Source organism: Coturnix japonica, chromosome 1 (genome assembly GCF_054131305.1).
Source record: "Coturnix japonica strain WE chromosome 1, WE-NBRP24, whole genome shotgun sequence".
NCBI lineage: Eukaryota > Metazoa > Chordata > Aves > Galliformes > Phasianidae > Coturnix > Coturnix japonica.
Genome location: NC_140663.1, coordinates 127,304,291 through 127,330,532, shown reverse-complemented (window position 1 = coordinate 127,330,532; position 26,242 = coordinate 127,304,291). Strand labels below are relative to the sequence as shown.

The 26,242-nt window shown below is 36.6% G+C and overlaps 1 protein-coding gene across 7 annotated transcripts in view; it reads right to left on the bottom strand.

Moving 5' to 3' along the window:
* The window catches only part of MYO16 (myosin XVI), a 329,444-nt gene that overhangs the window by 59,783 nt on the left and 243,419 nt on the right, over positions 1-26,242 (bottom strand). For all 7 annotated transcript variants that reach the window (XM_085552537.1, XM_085552506.1, XM_085552526.1 and 4 more), the window contains 3 exons: positions 24,513-24,593; positions 24,028-24,233; positions 7,351-7,450 (listed from right to left, as the gene is read on the bottom strand). In XM_085552537.1, coding sequence (XP_085408663.1) covers positions 7,351-7,450; positions 24,028-24,233; positions 24,513-24,593 — 387 coding nt within the window. The remainder of the gene's footprint in view (positions 1-7,350; positions 7,451-24,027; positions 24,234-24,512; positions 24,594-26,242) is intronic.

The following is a 26,242-nucleotide window of genomic DNA, read 5'->3' as shown; positions in this document are numbered from 1 at the left end:
CAATATTTACTACTAGCTTTGGCTAACAAAACTTTCTTTTCTTTGCTAACAACACCTTATATCCAGAATTCTTCTGTAAGAATAACTGAATTATTATTCACATGGTTGACTGTAATAAAATTATCATGCAGTTTTTATAATTAGCATTTGTATCTGAGTAGCTCTCGGAAAACCAATGCCTGGATACAGAAATTTTATTAAATTATATTCTTCTACTCCAATTACATTATTTCCTCTTTATACCCTACTTTTTCTTTACACAAACCCTCTATACCACTTTGAAGCCTTTTTTAACCTCTTTCTCTCAGGCCTATACCCAATCAGCATCTCATTTCTGCCTCTTTTCCTCAATTACCTAAAATGCCTTCTGTTTCTCCCTTCCTTCACCACTGGAAGTCTAAGATATACCCCTCTGGTAGGGCAAGAGATTTTGGCACCTGGGCAGTAGAAGGATTAGAAAAATCAATTGAAGGAGACAAAAGTTCCACTTTAAAACTTCACAGAAGCTCTGGTGACTAGCAATGCTTATAGCAAAACTATCCCCATTCTCAATTAGTCTCATAATTAACACATGGATCACATCTATGCTACATTTCAAGTGAGTAACTTAGTTAAACACTGAGTTGTAATTTATTTCGCAGTATTCAGTCATAAAATCAGTCAAGACAACTGCTCCAGCTTATGGTCAGCGTAGCTTCAACTGTTCACCATCTGGCTCCACAGACTCACAAAGCCAGTCAGGGGACATTCAAAGAACTAGAGCTCTTTTCTTCCATTCTACACCACAGAAATGACATAAATGTATCACTTATACTAAGAACTTCATTAGTAGTCACCTGCTAAAATTTTTAAGTGAATGAAGTAAGGACAGAAGTACCATCAATACAAATTCATTCTTACATTCAGATAAATGCTATCTGCAGCTTTTACATCATATGCTAGGTCAATTCAGAGCAGAGATCTAGACAGAGTATGTGCAAAAGACACTACTGTGAGATATCGGGTACTGTTAACTTCAATGGAGAAGTTTGTTGTTCCTCGTTGAACCAAATCTGATACTTTCTGAAGCTGACCATGAACAATGTCATCTCCCTGCCTTCTTCATGGTCGTGGAGTTCAGTGAAGGAAGAAGGACTGAAAAATCACAAAACGCATTGAGTTGGAAGGGACCTCCCAGCCCACCCAGCCCCACAGGCAGGGCTGCCCCCACCGGCTCAGCTGCCCAGGGCCCCATCCAACCTCTCCATGAGCACCTCCAGGGATGAGGCACCACAAATTCTCTGGGCAGCTATGCCAGCACCTCACCACCTCTGAGTAAAGAATTTCTTCTTAATATCTAACCCAAACCTGCCCTCTTCTAGTTTCATATGCTGGGTACCAGTATAGTTTGTGTCTTCTCTGATCATAAATTGTTTCCTGCTTACTTAAGGAAAAAAAGGTTAAAATCTTCCTGCCCAAAAGAAATCGCTTTTTAGTACTTTCTGGGCTAAAGTGCTCTCATTTGAGTCTGAAATTTTAATGTCATTCAGATTCCTGCAAAAGTAAACCATCTGTGAATTACAGTCATAGTTATTTTAATTAGAAAAGCATTAGGGCTTTAAATGTTATTTTTCAAAGTGACACATTTTTTAAAGATCAGGAAAAATTGTCATTGATGACTACCAAAGCTTCAATTACTGCTACAGGCCTCCAATTTTTTTATTTTTTATTTTTTATTTTTTATTTTTTATTTTTTATTTTTTATTTTTTATTTTTTATTTTTTTTCCTGGGAGGAGAAAGAAAGGATGGGAGAAAGGATGGGAGCAGTTCTTTCTCTTTCTTTCTTTTTTTCTTTCTTTCTTTCTTCCTTTCTTCCTTCCTTCCTTCCTTTCTTTCTTTCTTTCTTTCTTTCTTTCTTTCTTTCTTTCTTTCTTTCTTTCTTTCTTTCTTTCTTTCTTTCTTTCTTTCTTTCTTTCTTTCTTTCTTTCTTTCTTTCTTTCCTCCCTCCCTCCCTCCCTCCCTCCCTCCCTCCCTCCCTCCCTCCCTCCCTCCCTTCCTCCCTTCCTCCCTTCCTCCCTTCCTCCCTTCCTCCCTTCCTCCCTTCCTCCCTTCCTCCCTTCCTCCCTTCCTCCCTTCCTCCCTTCCTCCCTTCCTCCCTTCCTCCCTTCCTCCCTTCCTTCCTTCCTTCCTTCCTTCCTTCCTTCCTTCCTTCCTTCCTTCCTTCCTTCCTTCCTTCCTTCCTTCCTTCCTTCCTTCCTTCCTTCCTTCCTTCCTTCCTTCCTTCCTTCCTTCCTTCCTTCCTTCCTTCCTTCCTTCCTTCCTTCCTTCCTTCCTTCCTTCCTTCCTTCCTTCCTTCCTTCCTTCCTTCCTTCCTTCCTTCCTTCCTTCCTTCCTTCCTTCCTTCCTTCCTTCCTTCCTTCCTTCCTTCTTTCTTTTTTTTTTCTTTTTTTTTTCTTTTCTTTTTTTTTTTTTCCTGTACAAAAAAGGTGTAGGATGTAGAAGAACAGACATTCAAAACTAGGAATGGATGCTGAGATGGTGTGTAGGTGGCATGGAGGCAGTATTAGCTCATACTTAATAGGTGTCAAGGGAATCTGTAAAGCTGTTCTTTAGTTTAAAAAAGGCAATTTGTGGGAGTGCTGTGTGTTTCTGGCAGTACTTTCAAAATAGCTACCTACAAAAGACAGAGAACTATAATCTAATGATATTTTACACAATGACACACATTTTCACAGTGCATTAATGAAATGTAGGGAAAAAAAAAGCCTTAGAACTATTGTAAAATGTGTCTTTCTGCAGTGTATATGTCTGCAAAAATATTATAACGATGAACACATTTACAGGGCACAGATCTTTAACAAGGACTGAAGAGTTATTTTTAAAGGCTTACTCTCTGCTTTATTCGTTAGCTTTTCTTTACACATTTTAAGAGCCTTCCTTTGTCTCTGGAAGGCTACTGACCCTGTACATGCTGACTTAATCCACAGTTAGGCAAAGCTGATGTATGCTCTTAATGTAAGTATGAGTAGTACAGTATTCACGCATATGACATTAGGCATTTATGCAAGTGCTTGTCAGGATTTAGAATTTAGGGAGAAAAACTATCATTCATCTCTCTGGGAAAGGGCAGAAAAATTGACAGTCCTATTTCGAGAAAACATGAAGACTTCATAATTTTTCATGCTGGTGAGCAGAAAAAAAGGACTGCATCACAGGAAAGGAAATGAACAGTGAGAAAAGATATACATAGGGAATAATTAGTGGAGAAATCCTACCCTGGCTTTTCATCAAAGCATGTCACGAACCTAGAATTCTTTTCTTAGGAAATTCTTAAAGTGGACATAGCACTGAAAAAAGAAGATGGAAGTGTCTCTGTTTGTTAACTAAGAAACACTGGCAGCAGGCAATAGGCACAACAATGGCAGAGAAGTGAAACCCTGAGGTGTGAGGCTGAAAAACTAAATTCAGGCAAAAATGAAATGAACACCAGAACCAAATATCAAGTGAAATATCTACAGTAAAAGAAAGTGAAGAACAGAGAAGATTCAACAGGTATACAAATAGAGAAAATCAACTTTGAAGAAGAAAAACTGACTTGGAGTCCAAATGTGAGATAAAAAATATCAGAATGGAAATAAGACAGAGCTGTTCTGAGGACAAACGGAATGATCCATTCTATAATCAGGCCAAGGGGACACAATGGTACTTGTACTGTGTAGCAGAAAATAGTTGCAGGTGGAGGCTGGTTTGGACCAGCCCTTTGGTAGTACTGGAGAGGTCCACACTTACTCTCTGGTCATTTCTGCTACCAGCCAATTATTTCCAAGAATACAACAGGATGATATACTACTTGGACAACATAATTTTGCTGACAAAATTCAAAGTATGGTGAAACATAAACACTGATGTTTTTTAATCATTTAGCATTAGTTTGGCAAGCCTTCTGGGATTGTCTGTTTCCATGTAATCTACAGAATGCATCTAATTCTCAATTTTAAAATTGCCTCAAAGAAAACTGACTCTCAAAGCAGAGCATTTAAAAATAAATAAATAAATAAAAAGACTTCCAGCACAGCTAAGATTACTAAATAACAAATAAGCTGGCATACAATTTATGAGGCTCCAGAAATGACTTTAACAATGTCTGCAGCTGTAAAAACATGGACTGGAACTAACAAAACGTCTTTTCCATGCAGCTACCTGCTGCTGATTTGGAGCTTCAGAAGAAACATTCTGACTGACCTTTCTCTACTGCTTATTTCACATCTGAGGAGTCTTCGGGTCATACCGTTCAAACTTAACACAGGTTTCAAACAGTGTGATCTCTTGTGTTCAGAATTAAAGGCTACTTATAAGAAGAAATGATTGTGGATTAGAAGAAACAGGCTAAAAATTGAGAAGATAAGCTCAGACAGATTTAAAATAGTCCTATCTTTCAACCCAACAAGTATTCCTAGCAGTCAAAGGCTGAGAGATTCACTTTAAGTGGCCTTTGGAAAGCAAATCAAATAGATATAAAACACAAGTTGTTTGCATTCTGTTAAGCTCCATCTAAAGCAACTGAGGGGTTAACTGAAGACCACTGACCTTAACTAAACAAAATGTAAAGTTCCAAGTTTGATGAGAAAGCTCAGTAAGCTATGAGCTAACTCCCCTTTATTGAATTCATATTTGCAAGCTTAACAGTGTGAGGAATGATAATCCAAATAAATGAAAGTTTCCTTCTGTCAGTAAAAACAGCCAAGAAGAACCGCTTGTGCTCCAGATTTCTCTCACAGTATGCTAATGTTTGCAAGATAGTCATGGTAGGCTTTCTTTATCCAGTTTATCACTGCATGACAATAAATGAGCAAATTATGTAGATTTCCTAATATAAGGGTCTTAAGATGTTTTGGAGAGTAGCTCAAAATGCAGCAGCCAACACTCCCAATCAATCTGAGTGAAGTTACTAGATATCATCTTGCTCCCTTCTCTTACATTAGCACCAAAAACTCTTGTTGACTTCTCCAGGGGTTAAACAAGTCTATTATTTTCATTCTGTCTGGAACAGGAATGGCTTGTTTTGATTTACAAATCTGATTTTCTCTTACATTAGTTGCACTTAAAAATGTCAGCAAGTAGCTAAGCTTGTCATGACTGGGTATATATTTAAACAGAAAGAATGGTTCATCTAGGCTGCACAGAGAACTAGGATGCAAAAGCAGCCTTTCATTAGTAGCTCTGCATTTTTATAATTTCAGTAGTTAAGTGCATCGTTGAAACTACACTGTATGTCAGCTTCAATTAAACAGCTCTTTTATTGTCCCAGTTTAGTTATCTCCAGCTCAGCTTACCCAAGGAATAGCAACATTTCATAAACCTATCAACACTTCTCTAATAAATGCTTCCCTCTGACACAGAAGCTGCCGAATCAAGCACAAAACCCTGGCTAGCTGACAGTGTTTGCCCTAATGCTTGACTAATAGAAAGAAATAAACCAAAATCAGATTCTCGTATTTGATCTTCTTTGTTTGCCCTCAATTTTTGAACAGGCCACAGCACTTAGAGGAGAATAAATCTGTTCTGTGAGTAGGTTTCAAATTCTGATAGCTGATAAAACACACTCCAAACACAGGTTATGTGAAAAAGAAAGATAAATTGTCAAGCAGGAAATAAATGCAAAAAAATCAATTTCCTTTACTCCTTTTTTTTGGGAACTCACTTCAAAACACTGACTTGCTTTCCCCTCCCCCTCAAGTTAATATGACTTCCCACAAAATGAGATAGTCAGGTACACAGTCACCAGGAGGTTAAATAGCATACCCATCCAGATATAACATCCAGATTTTTCCTTCTCCCCAACCCTTGTGTGGAGTTTACTGTAACGCCTGTCCTGTGATGATGACACATAAGCAGGAGGCTGATTTCAGATGTGTGTTGCTTTCTCCTAAACTTCATCATTCTCAGTGTGGGTATTTTAGCTATCTATTTTTGGCTGATTTATCAATCCAAATCTGCAACAGCTCTTCAGGGAAGTGCAGCTAATGGTATTGGGGAAGACGTTCTTTGACTTATTCATGCAGCCCAGCATCAAACAGATTTTCAATTCCAGCAGTAAATTGTTTGCAGTAGTTACTGCTGGCAACAGTGGCTGAACAAACTGGTTATATATGTAAACCCATATCTCTTGGATGATTTTTACTGATGCACTATAGAATGACTTTTTTCCTCTGGCTTTACTAGCTGGCATCACCCTGGGTTCCTAGTTCTTCTTTTCCTTACCTTGTTTCCCCCTCCTTCTCCCTGTCTATTTATTTATTTATTTATTTATTTATTTATTTACATTAATAACATTTTCTGTTATTTACATTAAGAACATTTTCTGTCCATCTCAATGCTTAGAGATTGCACATGAATTAGAAGATATGTTGACCTGTTCCTCTAAACTAATACTCCATAATCATATACAAGCATCCTAACAACTGGCCAGTCCTTAGACTCCACACCTGCTTCTGAAATTGGTCTGGACCATATTTTTTGTTATAAATTTCAGTCCTAGATTTGGAAAAGACCTGAGCCTGAAGTGGCATTGCCTAGGAGAATGTGCTGCATTTTGAATCACAGAAAGCTTCCTTTCCGTACATCAGCTTAGAGAGTGTGAAAGGCAACACCATATTTTAGAAAATGCAAATGGTAAGGAATCGATGATGCTAAATTACTCTAAGAAGATGACAGAGTATTCTTTCCATGTGAAGGTCACATCACAATCCTTCTTCTGGTGGTATAAACAGGCTGAAAAGTTGGGATGGAAAGCTGAGAGCTTCTTATTCACTGTTTGGTGCTTGTCATTTGGTTGTTTTTGTTTGTTTGTTTGTTTGTTTTGTACCTGATGTACAGTGAACCTAGCTACACAGCTCTGTCTAAGTCCAGGCACTGGTGCCTATGCAGGCACTGACAAGTTCGGAAGTTTAAAGAAAATGTTTTGCATACCCCTTATTGCCACAGCATCTAGTACAATATTTATTATAGAATTTTACATGAAGCAATTGTTTATTGTTTTTGTTTGTTTGTTTGTTTTATAATTCAGGAACCATTCAAGCCTTAAAATGAGTTCACCAGATACCTTAAAAAATCTGGATACAGATTTATGAAGAGTGCGTGCTTAATTGAACTCTTTTTCTTCCCACAAGAATACACTGAGTTTTTGACACAATGATCACAGCTACTCATTTGCTAGAAAACTCAGAAAATCATCTTGATTCTACTCCAAAGCATATATTAAATGTCAAAAGAATATACTGTTGCAAAGGATCTGGTGGCTTGCCACAATGGAAGTGACTCAGCTAGCTTGTTTAAAGAATGATATTTTAATTACTTTGTAGATCACAAACCTGCCAGCCTTGTAATTCACACTGCTGGAGAACAAGACGACATCTCTCCTTGGCAGACAACTTCTTCTCTCCTGCTGCTGTATCAGCCAAATCTTTATACCTAGAAAAATCAGAAGTACAGTTACTCTAATGTAGGTCTGGTTGACATTTTTGCAGACACTGTAAGTTTTTCTTTGACTTTCAACACTTTGATATCCAAACTGGGAGCTGAGGATTCTTCTAGGAGTGAAGTAAACAAGGAGGACAACCACTTTAAACCTTTAATGACATGACCTTGGTTAACAGCAGTGTGGAACAAGTGAGGCCTAAAACTGAGATTTGCTTCTTGTCAGCTCTTTTGATGCCTCTCTGAAAATCAAACAGAAAGAGTGCAAAGCCTTACTGACTGATTTCATTGGTACTGAATTGGGACACTGAAAGGAAGAAAGTAGTTTTTTAGTATGTGTCACATGACATGGCTATTAAGAAGTAACTGAGAAGAATATTGCAATGATAAAACTGCTTTCCATCAATCTAAAAAGAAAATTTTCTTCATTTTGAAGTATTTGAATGAAACATCTTGTAACAAAGAGACTAGAAAGAACATGATCATTTACACTACTGGAAAGGTCAAGAAGATATTTAATTAGAGCATCACCTTCAAAGTGTTTAACAGTAGGTGTTAAAATGCACTTCTGTGTACCAGATTAAAAGAAACAATGTAGGAAACGATTTACACAAAGTCAAATAATGTACAACATTTAAATTTTAACTTATTACAACATAATACCAGGGAAACCCATGAACTTTCCACATTTTGATAACACATATTACTATCCATTCTTGAAGGCATATCTCAGCCTATATATAACTGCATGTAATGAGTTGGAATTTTTTTTCATTGAAAACAGCCAATTTTTGAAAGATTTTGCAAAAGTGTCACTTATGATTAATCTACCAATGAAACAAGGTTACATTCTGAAGTTAGTGTGCTAGCTACTTTTCTTGACACTGTATTTGTTTAGTACTTCAGCAGCTGAATGGACCCATAACTCTGGTAGAACCCAGACTTGCTGTTCTGAGCCCACTCACATACCATGGCATGCAGAGCTGCAGCGTTGGAATGACTCCATGGACATCAGTGGTCCCAGAAGCCATACCACCTCTAGAGCAATTTCCTCAGGCAAATTGCTGTGAAACCAAACTGAACCTACACGTCTGGAGTCTTTGAGCTGCACAGAGCTCTTGCAGTATCGAAATGTCAACTGGTTTGGTAGAAATCCTGCTGAGGATTTTATTCCTAAGCCTATGCTAGTAAATGATATGTGTGAGGGATTGTTTCTCTGCCAAATAAATGTTTGGAGGAATGCTGATTCAAAGGGGCCAAACTTCACCAGAGACCCTTCTAATTAGCCTAACATTCACAGTAGAAAATTTGGAACTCTAATTTCTCAGTAGCTCAACCATGGTCACAAAGACATTTGCTTGATGGATTGTTATCAAGGCTGTAGCCCTCTTGTTTCTATATTGGTGTCAACTGGATTTTCTTAGAAATCATGGAAGATCACAGGTATTAGTGAGACAAAAACTGGAAAGCTCAGTAACTGCCGACTGAAACAAAGATGATTACTCAGCATTGACTCACAATCCATAATGAAAAAATTGTGAACATTGCCAGCCTGAAACTCACTCACAGGAAGAACCCAGAGAAACGTATTTTATTCCTGAAGCAGCATCAAATCAGAATTTAAAAGGCTGAAATTCTAAGTTTGGTTCACATTTACTTTACAACCATCCAAATCATAGGACTCAGAAACACTGTTCACAATTTGTATTATACAAAAGGCCAGACAAAAAAAAGGTCTACTGATTTTTTTTTAATTTTATTTTATTTTATTTTATTTTTTTGCACCTCTGAAATTCCATTGCTTCACCCTGAAAGTCCCATCACTGTCCACAATTAAATTCTACCCCTCAGAGAGGTATTGTGTCAGAGGAGTGTAGGCTAGTGGCTGTGGTAGCAGATAAAGAGCTAAGTATGGACATTTAAATTTACTTCCCAGTTCTGCCACAAACTTCCTTTGGTAATACAGGAAGCAATTTTGAAAACACTTTACCTCTCAGTAGGTTAGTAACTGAAAATATGCATTCCTAGTCTGAGTTAGTCACATAGTTCTCAGAACAGGCTGTGAAGACATGTACTTCCACCACTGACCTTCCATGAGCATCCTAGACATTATTCTTAAAATGAGAAGAGATTGCCCTCTGGAGGCGCTCTTCTCTGCTGACCACCGAAGAGAAGCCCAGGCTATATTTTCAGTAGCTCTGAGGGCTCTCACCCTTAGGTCTACTTATCTGACCAACTAACTCATCTGCTGAGTGGGGACTAAGAGAATGTCCTTGTTTCTCTTACCTATATTTTTCAGATATGTTGTCTTATCTAAGCACTCAGAATGAAAAAGTACCTTCAGGTTTGGTATTACCATCTGTCATTTCTGATCAATTAATTTTATCTTGTCTAAGGCTGTTTAAAAAGAAACAAAACAAAACAAACAAACAAAAAAAGCACCACAAAATCTGTAGGTATATTTATAGCCAGAATGGTCCCCTGATTTCATTCTCTAGTGCTGAGACCAGGGAAGTAAAGGGAATGGCTAAAATGGAATGAGCAAACCACACACGTGTTGGTGGCAGCCCAAGTTTGTCATAGACAAAAGTGAAAGTATAATGATAAGCTAATTTGTGTTTCTTTTTCCCCCATTTTTTTTACCTAATTTTAAATTAGCTAAAGCATTAAACATTTCTTCACTTATGGTTTAGGAACTTTTTATATTTTAACTTTGTTGGTACCCTCAATAAGTATAGTGTTAAAAAGGAAGCAAAACAAAATTAATAAAAGACTTGCAATGTATAAGAAGAAATAAAACCTTACAATCAGCAACAATATTATCAAAACACAGAATAACAGATAGTTTCTAACGTGAATAGAAGCTTGTGTTACTGTGTAGACAAGATAATTTAATGTCCTGTTAAACTTAACGCTTTCATGATCTCAAAAATAGGAAAAAGAACACACCATTTGTCATATTTAGTGTATCACAGAAAATGGTAATAAAAATACTGAATTTATGATGCAGGCTTGCATAGATAAATTTGAGTTATGTGCAAATACCGGGGCTTGCTTCAAGGGAAATGCAATCTTGAAAGTCTTTGAAACCTTCCCTTACTAGAGAATTCTGCTACCAACAAAGCCCTAGTTCATTCAGGTGAACTAATAATCCAGTTAAATACCAGGCTTCATCTCACCGACAGATCGTATATTTTGCCCCAAATAAATAACACAGAGAATATTAGAAGGCATCAGAGAGGATCCTTAGGGACCAAGTGAGCTATCTTGATAACAAAAAAACTCAAGTCAGGTAAAATACACTTCAGCAAAACATCCACTGGTGAATTCATTGTGCAGACTCTCTTAAGAGACAATGGAAGACACAATTTGAGATATCCTGTTGTAATTCTGACACCTAAAATAGGTCAGATGAACTGTGTAGTGTAAGACTGTTTCTTTCCTCTGAGTATAAAGACAGAGTACACTCCTGATTCTAGCACAGATAACTATTGTTAGACTGTGTACTCCTTTCCTAGACAAGTCAAGAAGCTGATAAAAAGTAACATTTCATGGCCTAGCCAGAGCAAATCATTTACTAATGGATCCAAAACAGAATACAAACCAAGCAGATTTAAAGGATTATATTGAATCAGCACACCTCCATCACCGTGCAAACACTAATGCAGTGTGCATTAGGAAAAGCAAGACCTCTTTGCTTGTGTTCTCCTTCCATTTACAAGTTATCATCAGGGAGCTCTCCCCAGCTCCATCCTTTCAATAGGAAATGAGTGTGTGATTTCCTCACCTTTGTCCTTAGCACCCTTCTCTTTCTAATCTGTCATTTTTACACATCTAAACAGAAGAAAAACATTAAGGCTAAACAGGCTGGCACTGTTAGTGTGGACTGCCTGGCTGGCACCCTCTGGTGTTTCAGAAACTGTGCTCTGACCTCTTCTCTTTCACTTCTCATTGACGCTTTTTATCTGATCATTTTCTCCCTCACTTCCCTAAGTGCACAGCTGACAAGGCTCAGCAGGCTGTTTTTTACCTGAGACGGAGTATTCCTGAATTCAGGTTATGGCACAGTAACCCCCAGTAATGCTCTCAGGCTCAGTGCTCTAATTGATTTACACGCAGTGTGAACAAACAGGCTGTGGGGCTGTACTCCCAGTTCTGTATGCACACCAAATCTTTAAGCGCTGGAATAAACACCACACACTTGATTTCAATTGCACATCAACGTGATAGAAGATACTAATGGAAAGAACACTGCAAGTACAAAGGGCACAAAAACAAGCAGCTCCAAACCAACAGCTTACATATACCACATAGACGTCCTTGAACTGAAGCCTCTGAACTACTTTATTTCTTTAGTATATGCTATTCTTTTTGTAAGGCCTTTCAAAATGACAAAGTCAGAGATACCTACCAACAGCAGTCCAATGTCCTCAGTCAGAGGATAAGAAGCAACTCCTTCTCTCTACGTTTTTTTCCTCATACAACAAAAATCACATATGGCAGACACTGAAGCTGCCTTATAGCAATTTTGAGTAATGTAGTTTTAAGTGTTAAATAACCAAACACAGCTTATGCACAAAAAAAGTTGGTCCTGACAGTGCCACTCACTCTGTTGCAGTTTGCTCTTTCCTGTGTTTACTACAACGTATTCTGTTTGCAAAGTCAAAATAGCATGATTCAGTAAGATCTATTCATAAGGTAGCTAATAAAAGAAGGAAATCCAAATTAACCTGGATCATGCTAAAAGAAATGCAAAAATCATCACCACAGAGGAATAAAAACAGGTTGCATTGTCCCGCTGAATTTTCTTCTCTTCCTTCCTAAACTTATTCTTTTCTTTCTTTGACAACCAGTAACAGCTTGATGTATTATTATGTCTGTGAAATATGTGAAAGAGATGGACTTTGTTTGCAATACTTGTCACTATATGCTTATAACTCAAGATCTTTAGTTTTGTTTGTTTGGATTTGAGGAGGATGGGGAGAGCGGGTTAGGCACGGTGTGTATTTGAAAAATCTATCAAGTAAGAGCTGAAATATCTAGAGGACCTATTTACTGAAGAAAGAGGGTAAATACAAGATGTCCGGAAATTTTTCAAGTGATACAAATCTTGTAAAGACAGCCACTGTTACAGAATAGGATGGAATTTTGATTCATGTTATATATGTACAAAGGATACACGCTCATTCTAGTTCTCTGTTATACCTTTTTTCTTTCTTTTTTTTTTTCCTTTTTTAATTAAAGAACCTAATTATTTTTGATATATGAGGACAAGGGAAATTCCAGATAATTAGAGAAGGATAAATAGACTATTTTAGTTTCCAAAACAAGATAATAAAAGTTGTTCAGCCAAATATCTATATAATATACAATGACACACACAAATATCTTGTTCTTCAGCACGATTAACATAGTAACATCCAAATCGGGTATTCAAAATTTTGGTCAGAATAAATCTGTGAATGGCATGAAGAAAATGAAGACTATAAAGAACAGATTATGGCAGACAAAATAGATTGCATTTGTGGCTTTTTTTGATAGGAGTATAAAAGGGCAATAAGATTCACCTCTACATGAAACAACCATTTTTGGACCGAGTCTGCTTCATACATACTTACAGAGATAATCCAAATTGGTGCAGACATGAAAATACATGCATGAAGTGCAATTTGCCTGACAGGTATGGAATGATGATGAAGAATACATGGCAATACACCAAAACTTCACAGTACCTGCCTACTGCATTAGTGTAATCTACAACAAACTATTAAGCAATGCAGGACTAAATGGCTAGATGTGAAGACCAATTACAATTACAAAAGACAATAAAATTTAAGTCATTCTTGAAAAAAAGAACAAGAAAGAAAGAAAGAAAGAAAGAAAGAAAGAAAGAAAGAAAGAAAGAAAGAAAGAAAGAAAGAAAGAAAGAAAGAAAGAAAGAAAGAAAGAAAGAGAGAAAGAGATATTCTGATTTCCTCCTTCAACGATTAAAATTTCATTTCTTATACAAAGACACAGGACCATGTATAGCATACTTTAACTTACCTATGGAAAAGGGAAAATATATGTAGGTGGCATAAATGTTATATAAATGAGACAAAATAGCAATATTAAGGACCAAGAAACAGAAATGGAAATGACTCAGAAAATCTGCAGGCCAATGTTTTACAGAGAGCTATGTGTGGGTCAGCCATTTGTCTCATACGGAGCTCAACACAGACTTTTGACAGGGGATCTGGGCAGTGAAATTCACTGAATTGGAGTAACCTTGTGCAGGAAAAGTCCATTTGGAATATTTTACTTTAGACTAAATAATATATAAAATTAAAATCTCATATAAAGAAACTATTTTGTGATGGGTGACATACTTACAAGACAGACTTATAAGGATTTTTTTATTATTATTATTTTAAAATTTCCTAAATGTTATGGGTTCTTTTGCATTACGTTTTCTCATCCGCACTCTTTTCTAGATACCTAAATCTAAATTCCTGGAGAGAAGAAATAATGAAGACGTATTCCTTAATCCTAGAATATTTATTCATATATTTCATGTAATTAAGCAAGGGTTTCCTCATCTCAGACAATGTGGCAGCAGAATAATAAACAGAATGTTCAGCTCTTGAGATTAGTGGATTCAGCTATGCACATGAAAAGTGAATTCACAACACCTGCTAAAGATTTACATTACAATACTTCTGCATCATCTTACTTAAAGCTGAAATTCCCATTCAATCTAGATAAAACAATGTAAAAATGTATCTACTAAAAGAAGTGGAAAAAACTGTCACTGAATCAGAAATACACTAGCAACGAACAGACTATAATTCTTGTTACACAAAAAGTTTCAATTCTATACATGTTTACATATACCTCCAGGTATAAAAGCCTTTTCCATAGCTAACTTCCTTTTCATGCTTGGGCCCTCCCTAGAAACACACACAGAGCATGAAAACACTTCCCTGTATACACAACATATTGACTATGGAACAAACTTACTTAGCGTTTTCAGTCTTGATTCTGTATAATAGAGATGATACAGTAATGGTGTGTAATGAAACCAGTTTCCCTTCTCCAGAGACACTGACATGGAAAAACAGGGCATCAGTAAAAAAAGTCCCACAAAACTTAAACGTCCAGAATCATAGAAAATCAAAAGCTATTTATGAAAATAAAAATTACAGAGATCACAACAAAGGAATTTCTGGAAGTGGGAGTTTAACCATGACTGAACAGATAGGTAAATTTCTGCTGTTTCCTATCTCAGAGGAAAAACCTGCCCTGTGAGTCTGAACAACACCTGGCTGCTCATGGTATAAGGAATCAGAAGATGACTTTTTTAAGATCACTTTGTGTGCCCTGGTGGCGCAGTGGTAGGAATGCCGCGTTGCAACACCAGGGCCAATCTTCTCTGTGGCGCAGGTGGTAGAAGTGCCGCTCTGCAGCACAGAGGCTTGAATCCCGGGGGTTGGACTCGGTGATCTCTAAGGTCCCTTCCAACCCGCACAAGACTATTACCTATTACCTATTACCTATTATTACCTATCCCTGTAAGGCTTTGGTGATTACCATAGTTCTGCACATATGGCTTCCAAGAACTTTATGGCTGGGCCTCACCAGCAGGCCAGCATTGGGCAGGTCAGGATAGAAAGCCATCTTTCAAGGGCACAGGACGAGGCCGTGACTGCTGACAGACAGATCTGAACAGTCGTGGACATGACATTACAAGGGAGATCAAATTATGAATGGCTTTTAAAATGGTCCACAGAAAAGGACATGCTTGGGCCTGGTTCTTGTCTCAATTTTTGAAAGACTGAAAACCTGCAAATAGGTTGTGTAAAGCAAAATGAATCGTGGCACGGGCTTTTCCTGAAAAAATACACAAGGCCTTTTCAGAAAGGTGACATGACTGTGAGCTGCAATATTGTAGCCAAACTGGGCTTGCACAGTTTCCCATTTGGTCTCCTGTTACTAGAGGGACTGCTTCTTCCTTGGCAGTCTGGTTACCAGGAAAGCAATTCCAAGTCTATGTGGAAGTACACCGAGATCGAAGCAGAATGCAAAACCAGAGTTAAAGGAAAGAGGAATTGAACTGATGTTCCATCCAGACAATTCATTGTTTCTTCATTGCTTATTTTTTTCTCTTTTGTGCAACCAAATAACAGAAACATACAAAGTCCTTCTGAGATGGTTTACTAGGAATTCAGAAAAGGCAAAATGGAATTGTGAGGAAGGTTTTGGGGACCTTCTTAATCCATACAGGCAGAACAGTTTTTCTGCAAGATCATTACTATCTCTTCGAGAGTTTCTCTTGTGCCCTCTGAACACCAGGAAAAGTATAGCTCAGGGCAGTGGGGATACTTGTGGCTCATAATATGTAACAATTAGACAAATTGTACTGCTGAAAAATCAGCATTTTCCAAGACATCTGAAGGTTGCTCCCTTGAACTACTATATCAGTACTAGAACAGTTTCTGTTCTCATTTACTGTAGAGTGCAGCAGGGATAGTTCTGCAATCAATGACGTTAAATTAATGCAACACTGATCTAAGAAAAACAAAAACAAACAAAAAAAGCCCACAAATTTCCAGTAATTAACCTACATATCCTTTGCATGGGATTTTGTTTGCTCTCAGATGTCTCCAGTATTAACCACCTACTATCATTCTGTCTGACTATGAAGTCTAGCTTCAGGAGGTCTCATTACAGATTCTTGTGCTGAAGATTAAATTGTAAAGAATATCAGGATGTAGCTAAGGAGAAAAAGGGTGCCATGAATGTCTGAGTTGAGTGGAAAGAATTTAACAGCTGCAGAACCACAGAATGAAAAAAACAGCAGGAGGGTCACCATGTCTTCTGATTGTGGGGCAGTTGGGCTGCATTTATACATGCTCGATGAGCAGACATAGAAGCAGTCAAAAGCAACTAATTATATTTTCTAGGGACCAAAAGCACATAGTTATATTTAATTAATCTGTGAATGCACAGAAGTGATTTTAAAGCTATACAGCAAAATTAATCTACCCATATGACAATTTGCACCATAATTAGATAATTCAAACTTCCTGCACAGTGCTATTAGCACAAACTAATGTGTGCACAGTTACTTGCTTAAAATGCTTATTTTAAATATTGCCTGTTTGTATTAATTTAGTAGAGTTAACATTCTAATAGGTATTTCCTTAAAAGGCTTTCAATGTATAAGGATTATTGAAGGGATTAGTGGCTGATAATATTTTCTTTTAACAGGTTTATTTCTGCAGCAGGAGGAGAGGAGTTCTTACTACCATATATAAATCCAGGTCCATTATTGTTGTCATTAGGAGTTGTCAGCAAATTGTGAAGTACTCAAGAACTGTTTTGGTTGATACAACAAAGTTCTGAAAACAGTTAATGTTACTGTTAACATTAACAAGTAATATAACAATTAACGTTATTGTTACGGGCACAGAGATTTGGGGATCTTCTTGGGATACGGCTCATGTACCTTCAATATTCATATTTGTACTCAAATATTATTTTACTTATTTTTATAATCCATTTTTTTAGGTGGTACCCTGTACTGTGGTATTTATGTTCTGTGGGAGCATCATTAGAAACAGCAAGAGCTTTTAAATTCACAGATGTAAAATATGCATAAGTATTGTTAAGATAACATAGAGTAACAGGGTTATTTTGTGATTCAACAAATGTTTAGTTAACTCTAAAGGATGAGAAATGCCGGATTCAGACAGTGGAATCTGAATGTCAGTCGAAAGGTACCACAAGTGGCATGCAATCTGGAAATGAAATAATAAACATTTTTAAAATTCACAAATATTTCTTTAAGTTAAAATAAAGAAAATGACTGGAAATGCCAGAACAGTTCAGCCACAATTGTGTTTGCAGGTGTCCTACATATTTGTAGTTGCCTGAGAAAATAAATCTAAATAGGAAAAAAAAAAAAGAAAAAAAAAAAGGTGGAAAACACCCCTAGTATACATGTAGAAATGGAGAGAAAAAAATACCTTAAGGTTCTCTTTGAAAAAACCTAAAAATATATCAATGTACTCTATTGAACAAAAAAATAAACTCCATGTAGGAAGTTCCATTAAGATTTATACATTCCATATCTGAAGTATAAAACTGAAAGATTATTCAGCTTGGACACCACAGTTTCTGAAGCTACAAACTGTCAGCCATAAAACTGACCGTGCCACCATTATGTACCTGTATTTGTGTATTTTATTAGAGTTACATCCCACCACTCAAGGGACCCCTTTTCATGCCTGCCCCGCATAACTCCAAGTATATGACAAACACAAATAATTCAGCTGACTTCACTGAAATGGCACCAGAATTTACATCCACTTATAATTGCTTCAAAAAATGAGGGTTGCATTATAAAGCTTAAAAGATGCCCAGAAAACACTGATATTTTTCCTTCTAAATAATGAACCAGGCTAGACATCTCAACAACCACTGAGAAGTCTGTTCAAATTTTTCTCCTATACTCAGCTGCACACTGTGTCAGTGAGTCCCAGAAACACCAAACGCTTTATCATTCTCACAGTCCAACTCTGTGACATGTACCACACTGACTGCTGTTTAGCATGTACAGTGTTGCTTATTCTGCAGCCAGGAGAACTGGTGGTACTATGGTTTAACTTTAACAGCTGCTTCTGCTTTAACTTCAGTTTATTCTCTGTTTTTCTGTCGGGGTCCTGATAAAATTCTTTAATTCTGCACCTTGCTATGGATGAGTTTTAGACTGACCCTGTGAATACCAGAAAAAATACCAGATAAACCCAAGATCAGAAATTTGCACCATATCCTAGACATGCTCATTTCTCTCTAGTCTAGGCTAACTAGTTGAGTGCCTATATGCATCTGAAGAAACCTAACATTATCCAATTTATTTTCTGTATTTTCAGTATTAAAGAGGAACACCACAGACAACGAAGCCAAACAGCAGCAACGAAACACCAGTAAAAGGGGTAGCACATAGTACTCTATTAACATTTACTATATATTTAATATATACAGATATTTAGTTCATTCATATTATGAAAGTCGGATACTACCAATATTGCACTGTACTGATACAATTCAAATAGCCTACAATTTCTAACACAGTCCCAAATATCTACTCACATCTAGGCAAATCCCTAGGTGATATACACCAAATCCAACATATGCAGTTTGCCAGGAAGATCATTAGTGGACTCTCAGTTCTGGTCATTTCTTACAGAATAATCAATCTCTTACATCAGCAGGATTTAAGAATGGATTAATTATTCAGCATAATTCTGAGACTGCCATAAATTATTCCAAACTGTACTTCATTATCAGATAGGTGGGCAAAAAAGCAAAAAGATGATACATTTAAATGCCCCCACTGAATTGTAGTTAGAAGCACAGTTCATTTGGGGTTACGTTTGAAGACAAAGAGTACTTATAAGAAATAAAGTAATAAATTAATACAACAGTAAATGATAAATAAAAATCAAACCTTTATTTGTAGTTCTACTGATGTTCAAACTTCACAGAAGTAACTTTACAGAAATATTAAGATTCCAAGTTCCTCCATTTCTTGTGGACACGGGTTATTGAAAGCCCAAGGTTTGTCTCTGACATTCAGGACATAAAATTTTCTTTTATTTTTCATCTAGCTATACATTAATAAAATGAGTTTTTTAATGCTTTAATATATTTGCACAATTGTTAAGGCATCTTTAATATAGAATTTGATGATTACCAAAACTGCTAAAAAGATTTAAAGCTTTGTTGATGACCTTCATTCTTTACTAGAAATTAGTCATTACCATTTTTATGAATTTGTGTTAAAAGCGCTCTCAAAATGATGACAAACAAAAATGCTCATCGTAATTATTCTATCCATCAGAAATACAGCTTCCAGCTCTAGGACCAAAGCTACTATCTACACAATACTGAGATTACTACTTGGTATAAATTGGTACAGTGTTACCAACTTACATCTACTTTAATGCAATATTGCTTTTTAACAGCAGTATGACTGTCACTTGCTCTCATTGCAAGCATTTAAGGTATCATGGTGCATACCAATGCACTGTTCTATAACAAAATTGACTGATATTACTGCATAGCAGACAATAAAGACAAAAAGGCCACTCAGTGTGATGACCTACCAGTGGACTGCAAAGTGGGCATCCTCACTAACGCTCTGCTTAACCTGCTTAACTTGCTCATGAGACTCTGAAATGATTTGCTGCATTTTTTTCCAATTCACAAATGATCATGATGTTGCACTCTCCAGTGGCAAAAAAGACAGAAAGAACTGAACACCACTACTGAACAAAGAGAATTCAGATTTGCAGCAATAAGTCCTACAGAAAAATCCACAAACATAAATATTGCATCTGTGCAGTGCTGCATCAGCCAACACTACAAATTTGATCTAAAGTTTACAATAGTTATTCATAATGTCTTTATGCCAGTTACAAAAGGGTGAACATTACTAGACAATGCAATTACATTGCCAAGAACTGAAGCTTTCATGGTAAAAAAGGTTCCTCATCAGAATGATCTCCCAGAAAAGTCAGTTGTTTGGATGAGTTAGCAACCTTTAAATTCACTGAAGCCATTCTGGATCTTGTACGAGTGACAGTGTACCTGAATGACAAGACCTAACAGTCTCCACTGCTAAGCAGGGATCCAGACACAAGACTTATGTGTGACACATGTACCTTAATTTCTAAGGTGGAAGTTCACAAACTCTTCCTTGCCCCAGGAAATTAAAATACAGGCAAAGCAAAGCACTGAGTGTGGCTTAGAAATTTAACAAACCTCATTAAAGAGAGAAAAAAAAAAAAAAAAATGCTATTTTTCAAACTAATTTACTAAATGTTAATGGTAGAGACACTCATTTGAAGAGGATGGTACCAAAATAGAAGTGTTCAGAATGAATGAAACAGAACCTTTGTGACGCTTTTTTTTTCCCTTACCATGCCTGAACAGCTGCATTCTGCTTCACTGAACAAGAAATATAAGCTTAGTTCATTACCCAGTATAGGCCCTTGATCACTATCAGTATTGTTAAAAATTTATATTCCAAATGGCTTTTACATGTCTTCCTTGAGCACCAAGTGAGGTGAATGACACAAAAGTCAGCCAGAATCCATTTTATTAATTGATGCAAAGAGATTAGGTCCTAGATATTAAACTTGTACAACTGGGCTCTGTCTGTGTCCCACAGTTCTGAGTCCTCTTATTCTATATTAGTAGTAGAGCACATAATGGATACTCATTTATTTATTTTTTTTTTTTGCCATTGCACAGAATAGTAGAAAAAGTAAATCACTGTGTTCATACTAAAGTTTCCAGTGTTTATCCTGAGTGGTATTAACTCCATCTTAAGTAAGATAAGAAAATGCTAAATGCTTGAAAGAAACAGCTGCCTGCAGATAACCTTTTTTTTTTTTCTTTTTTACTTTGACAGACGGCGCTGAATTGCTCTTTGTCTTTGTCAGTATTTAGTACTCCTTGTTGACTACGTATGGTTGGCATACACTGGGCTAGACTTCCACAGTTAATTTTAAGAAAGAGGACAGGACTCCCACCTCCAGTCTCTGAATTACAACCCATTTTGGTAGTTGTACACAAATTTGAGAAAGAGCCCTGAGGAAATTGTGTGAACAGTTCCTACTTCTGTCATTATTTCATTGTTTCCCTTCTTACAGGAAAAGGACATTTGAGAATATTTTACCTGTGCACACAATTTTGGCTGCTAATCAGAAACTCCGAACTCTGGTTTGTTCTTGCTGCTTTCTTTCTTAAAAGTAATTTCAAAATGTAGACCCTTGAGATACTGACATTAATGATAAGGGCAAACTTTTCCAGAAGTTCAAAATGCATTCTATTTAAGGCTTTTTAGTTTAAAGCTAAGGAGAAGACCGATTTCTGTCTCTCTACTCAAAGAGCTTTAGAAACCAAGCCAATACTGCAGGCAAATTCAGCAGAAACACTGCAGCTAGAGTTGGCAAATCCTCTAAAATAATATATATCATTTTACAATTAACTTGGTGCTGCCTGTTTTTACAGTACTTAATAACATCTGACCTTATTAATTCCCATTTTTATTACATATTCATTGACAGTAACTGTCACAGCTTCCACTTAAGAACCAGAATTTCTACCAGATTTCTCTTCTGATCAGCAAACCTTGGTGATTGAGGGGTTCATCTAGCAGCTGTCAACCTTCACTTTGATAATACAGAAGGAGAAGCCATAAGTCTAAAAAGGACAGCAATAGAAATAATGACTAAGCTTTGTAGCCCAGGAAGAAGAGCTCTTGCAGAATACGACCTTTCCTTAGCTACTGTCTTTCCTTAGCTATCAGAAGAATTCAAATGTGACACTAGTCATATTAATCCCTAACAAAACATTAATAGGAATTTATTCAAATTCATCCAATTAAGGAAGCAATGGTTCTATCTGTATAACTGACTGACCATACAGTTTTTCTGATATTCCTCTCCTTTTTCACCATCACCACAAAGGCTACTAATTACACATTCTATCTTTTTATTAACCAACAACAAAAAAAAAAAAGGATTTTGAATTTGTCATTAATTAGCTTTTTAACTCTGACCACATTATCAATAAGGAAGACCCTAAACATAAATGGATGAAAACTGCCAGAAGGGTGAGGAAGGGTAGAAATTCACTGTCACTAGGGAATTCAGGTAGGGATCTGGGCCACAAATCCTCTTTGATTTTATACAGTGCTTTTAGACCCATAATTAATATCCTTAACTTCTCAAGACAGGTAAACCCAGGAGAACTGTACTGTACATGTAGCTTTAGAAAAACAAGATTTCCTTGTATCGTTAATACAATACACTTTGCAGCTGAACAACATAGCTGCAACTCATCCCATCACGAGGATTTAAAGACACATGCTGAACGTGAAACTGTTATCGTTATGGGGAAACCTCTCACCAGCACCAGTCTGGGGACTGCTACCTTTGTTTCTTTGGCTGAAATCATTCTCAGACTAGTAGTTCAAAGGGTCATATCTATATTAACAAGCCTTGTGTTTTACATACATAGGTCTATTTTTCCTTCCCCTGGGGCCACACAAACTGCTAGTTAAGATCCCTCAAATGTAGAGGAAACTCCTTCCTATAGAAGAGAAAACCTCCAATAAAACCAAGAGCCCTCACTTGCATTTAGTATTTACAGACAAGCACAAAGAACAGATGACAGAATAAAGTAAAAATGATTTAGATTCCAATTTCTTAGGAAGCATTCAAGATAATATTAAGGTATGGGCAAATTTCATTATACTGAGGGGCATCTATCACTGAACTAAGAGAGGGAAATTGCTTATTTTTACTATTTCCCTCGGTGTTATTCTGTATTACTCTGCATGGATAGTAATTCTTTTGCCCCTTAAGGTTAGCCAAAGGGAGAGTAAATGTTTTCAGAGAGGATGGATGCATCCCCGAGACATGTGAGAGCAGACCTGAAAAGCAGGACTTGGTTGATGAAAAAACAACTTGAACTGGCAAATAAGCACTTGCAGAATAGAAAGTTGCATGAATTCTAAGTGAAACAGAAGTATGAGGGAGGTGATTCTCCCCCTTTGCTTTGTCTTGTGAGACCCCATTTGCAGTACTGAAGTACAAGGACATGGAGTTGTTAGAGTAGGTCCATGAGGGCCATGAGGATGATCAGAGGGCTGGAGAATCTCTCCTGTGCAGACAGGCTGAGAGAGCTGGGGTTGTCCAGCCTGGAGAAAAGAAGGCTCCAGGAAGATCCCATTGTGGCCTTCCAATACTTAAAGGAAGCCTAAGGGAAAACTGAAGAGGAACTATTTATTGGGGAAAAAGAGAACCTAATAGTATTTAAGGTCCTTTCTGACTCAAATCATTCTATGATTCTGTGTGCAGTAAGTTTCATAACATATATCCCTTATATAAGTCAATGCTTTTTAATTGTTGAAGTATTAGAGAATGTAAGTGAGCCATAACAAAAACAAAAAAAACCTAAGAAGCCATGTGGGAAGAGTTTGTTTTCACCCAGAAAATGTGACTCAAGTCTTTCATTCATTCCATATCAATTCAAAATGTCAATTATAACAACAATAACAAAAATTTAGTTTTTCACTAATTTCTAAAAACAATAATAAAAACGGAGTTGTGGTAAGAGCTTAAAATTCCACTCAACATGCAGAAGCAAATTCTAACATGTGGAATACAAACACTGAACCAGAGACAACTACACTGATAACTTGAAGAAAAGCCTCTTTTTTAATTACTTTGGGACAATATGCAATATTTTCTAAGTCACATAAATAGTATAAATTATAAAACTATTGCAGGAAATTGTCTTTTTCACACTGAATATGTATTTTGATGATATTTATAAATGTATTTCCAGGAAGTTCATCATTCCTGCCATTAAAAGTAACAGGCCTATATGCTTTGCTAGCAGACATGATTTTTATGTGAAATCTGAAAGATCCATCAACACTGCAAGCACTACCAGAACATGACAGAAGGCTTTGTTCTGTAGGTAAGAAAAAGCTTTTATAAAACTCAATTTACCTTGACAAGAAGTCTGTGAAAGAGAAACGAAAGGGATATCCGTATCGTATGATTTTGACCATGTCTAGGACACCAATATACTGCAGTTGAGCAGACACATAAAAATTGTCAAAAGTATCTGGCAACTTGGAGTTATTAGGCTTTATACAATGAACAGAATGTGGTGTGCAGTTCTGTAGCTTCCCAATAATATCTGTGAGTGATTTCTGTAGAAAAAAACAAACAAACAAAAAAAAACATTTCTCAATCATTATTGTGAAGGAAAGACAACTACACAAAATATATGCTATTGTAAATCTTCGAAGTTCCTCAAAAGATATGTCACAGGAATATGAAGTGGCTTACTCAAGAATATGATTTTTCTGCCACTATAATCTGTAGTGACTAATTCTTCCTTTTTTGGTGGTTTTGTTGTTGTTTTGGTTTATGGGTTTTTTGCTTTTTTTTTTTTTTTTAATATTGCCGTCCAGAAAATGTTTACTAACCCTGAGTTGGACTGCCACAGTGGTTGGGCCCCCTCGTTCCAATTTCTGAAGAAATGAGGATGTCCCCTTCTTTTTCAACAGCTGTGGAAAAGAAAAGCACACAACGGTACCTTTAACTCAAGATGGGCACTAACAATTTGCTTTCATTATTACAGAACTTGACAACAAAGGCAAACGTTTACACAAAAAGTATGTCATTTACAGTGTTTTGGTTTTCAGGAAGAATTGGGGAAGAGGATAAAACCCTCAAGTGCCTGTGAAGGTATGACTGACAATAAAATTCTGATTTTAGAAGCAGCTGTATACCACTGGAAAGATAATACTCCTTTTCTGAATAGTTGAGCAAAGCCATATGGTTTGGAATTCTACTGTTGAAGAAGAACTTGCGCAGTTAGTATCCCCTACAGTCTGCATATTATTAGGACAATTCTGTAACTCTCTGAAAAGCTTCCTAATGTCTTTGACAGATGCTAAAGTGCCTAAATGTAAGCACAGGTAATTAGAAAATATTGAAGGCAAACCAATAATATGAACACTTAAAAAAAAAACGAAAAAAACAAAAAAAAAAAACTATTTTCTTTTTCTATATGAGTGAATGCATTTTAACATTTTTGAAGCCATAAGATATCAATAATTTTGTATAATGCTAGAACCAGTGTTATCCTTCCAGTGCATCAGAGATGGGAGGAGAGAATTAATTTATTTTATACTGTTCTACTTCCTATCTTTGAGACAAAAATGAAATAAGCAACCAAAGATATGTCCTATTATCTTTTTTGTTAATTTTTTTTTTTACAGAAAGGCTGGAAAACTACTGCACTCTAGGATCTGACCAAGCTCTTAGATCAAATGTCTGTACCAAGGCCTTTTCACCTTTGACTTCTCTTTTTATTGCCTTTCTTATGTCCACTTACACCATAAAGCTCCCTTTCTATCAGGTCAGCACATTCTGGCCTACTCCTGCAATTTTCCTATTGCTTTAAAAAAGGGTCTGTTTCCACAGTCTGGCCTTCCAAGGCTGATTTCCATTAAAAATATTGCAACGTTAGCAATTCTCTACTCACTTTGCTAGATTCTGGAGATCTTTTTATTTCAAATCTTACTTAGTAGGATGCAATAAGATTTTAAAGGCAAAACAAAAGTAAAAGCGAGCTGTTTGCTACAGGTTTCTTCATATAATAAAAAGCCACACTAGCATGACTACAATATTTCTCAGTTAACATTTACAAAACGTTTTAAGAACACAACTAAGAGTTACCTCTATGCTCACCCATTTCTCCCAATAAATTAAGTCACTAGTCCAAGACACTAGCTGAGTTAGTGGAAGATCCAAGAAAAAAGCTTTGGGTGCTAAGTTTTTTTGCCCACTGTCCTGCTTGCATATACTTCCCATGAGAAAGAGGCGTTTGGTTCAGCATGAGGGATAGAAAAGGAAGGAAGCAAAGCAAGAACCAAAAAATGAAATTAATTCAGTCTCCTTTGACATCTCTAGGTATGGTTAAGAGCAAAACAACATCACCTACACTGTGCTTCTCTATTACTCTTGAATATACAGCTTTAAGGTAGAAAATATTATATCTCTAATCTACAGAAATAATATATACATGTAAAAAACTTTTCAATCTCTGTTAAGAAGCCAAAGCCTCCTAAAAATCTCTCTTCAAGAGCACAGTACCTAAAAGCTTTAGCCAGAAGACACAGCAAAAGTTTTGCAACAGACAAGCTCTTCA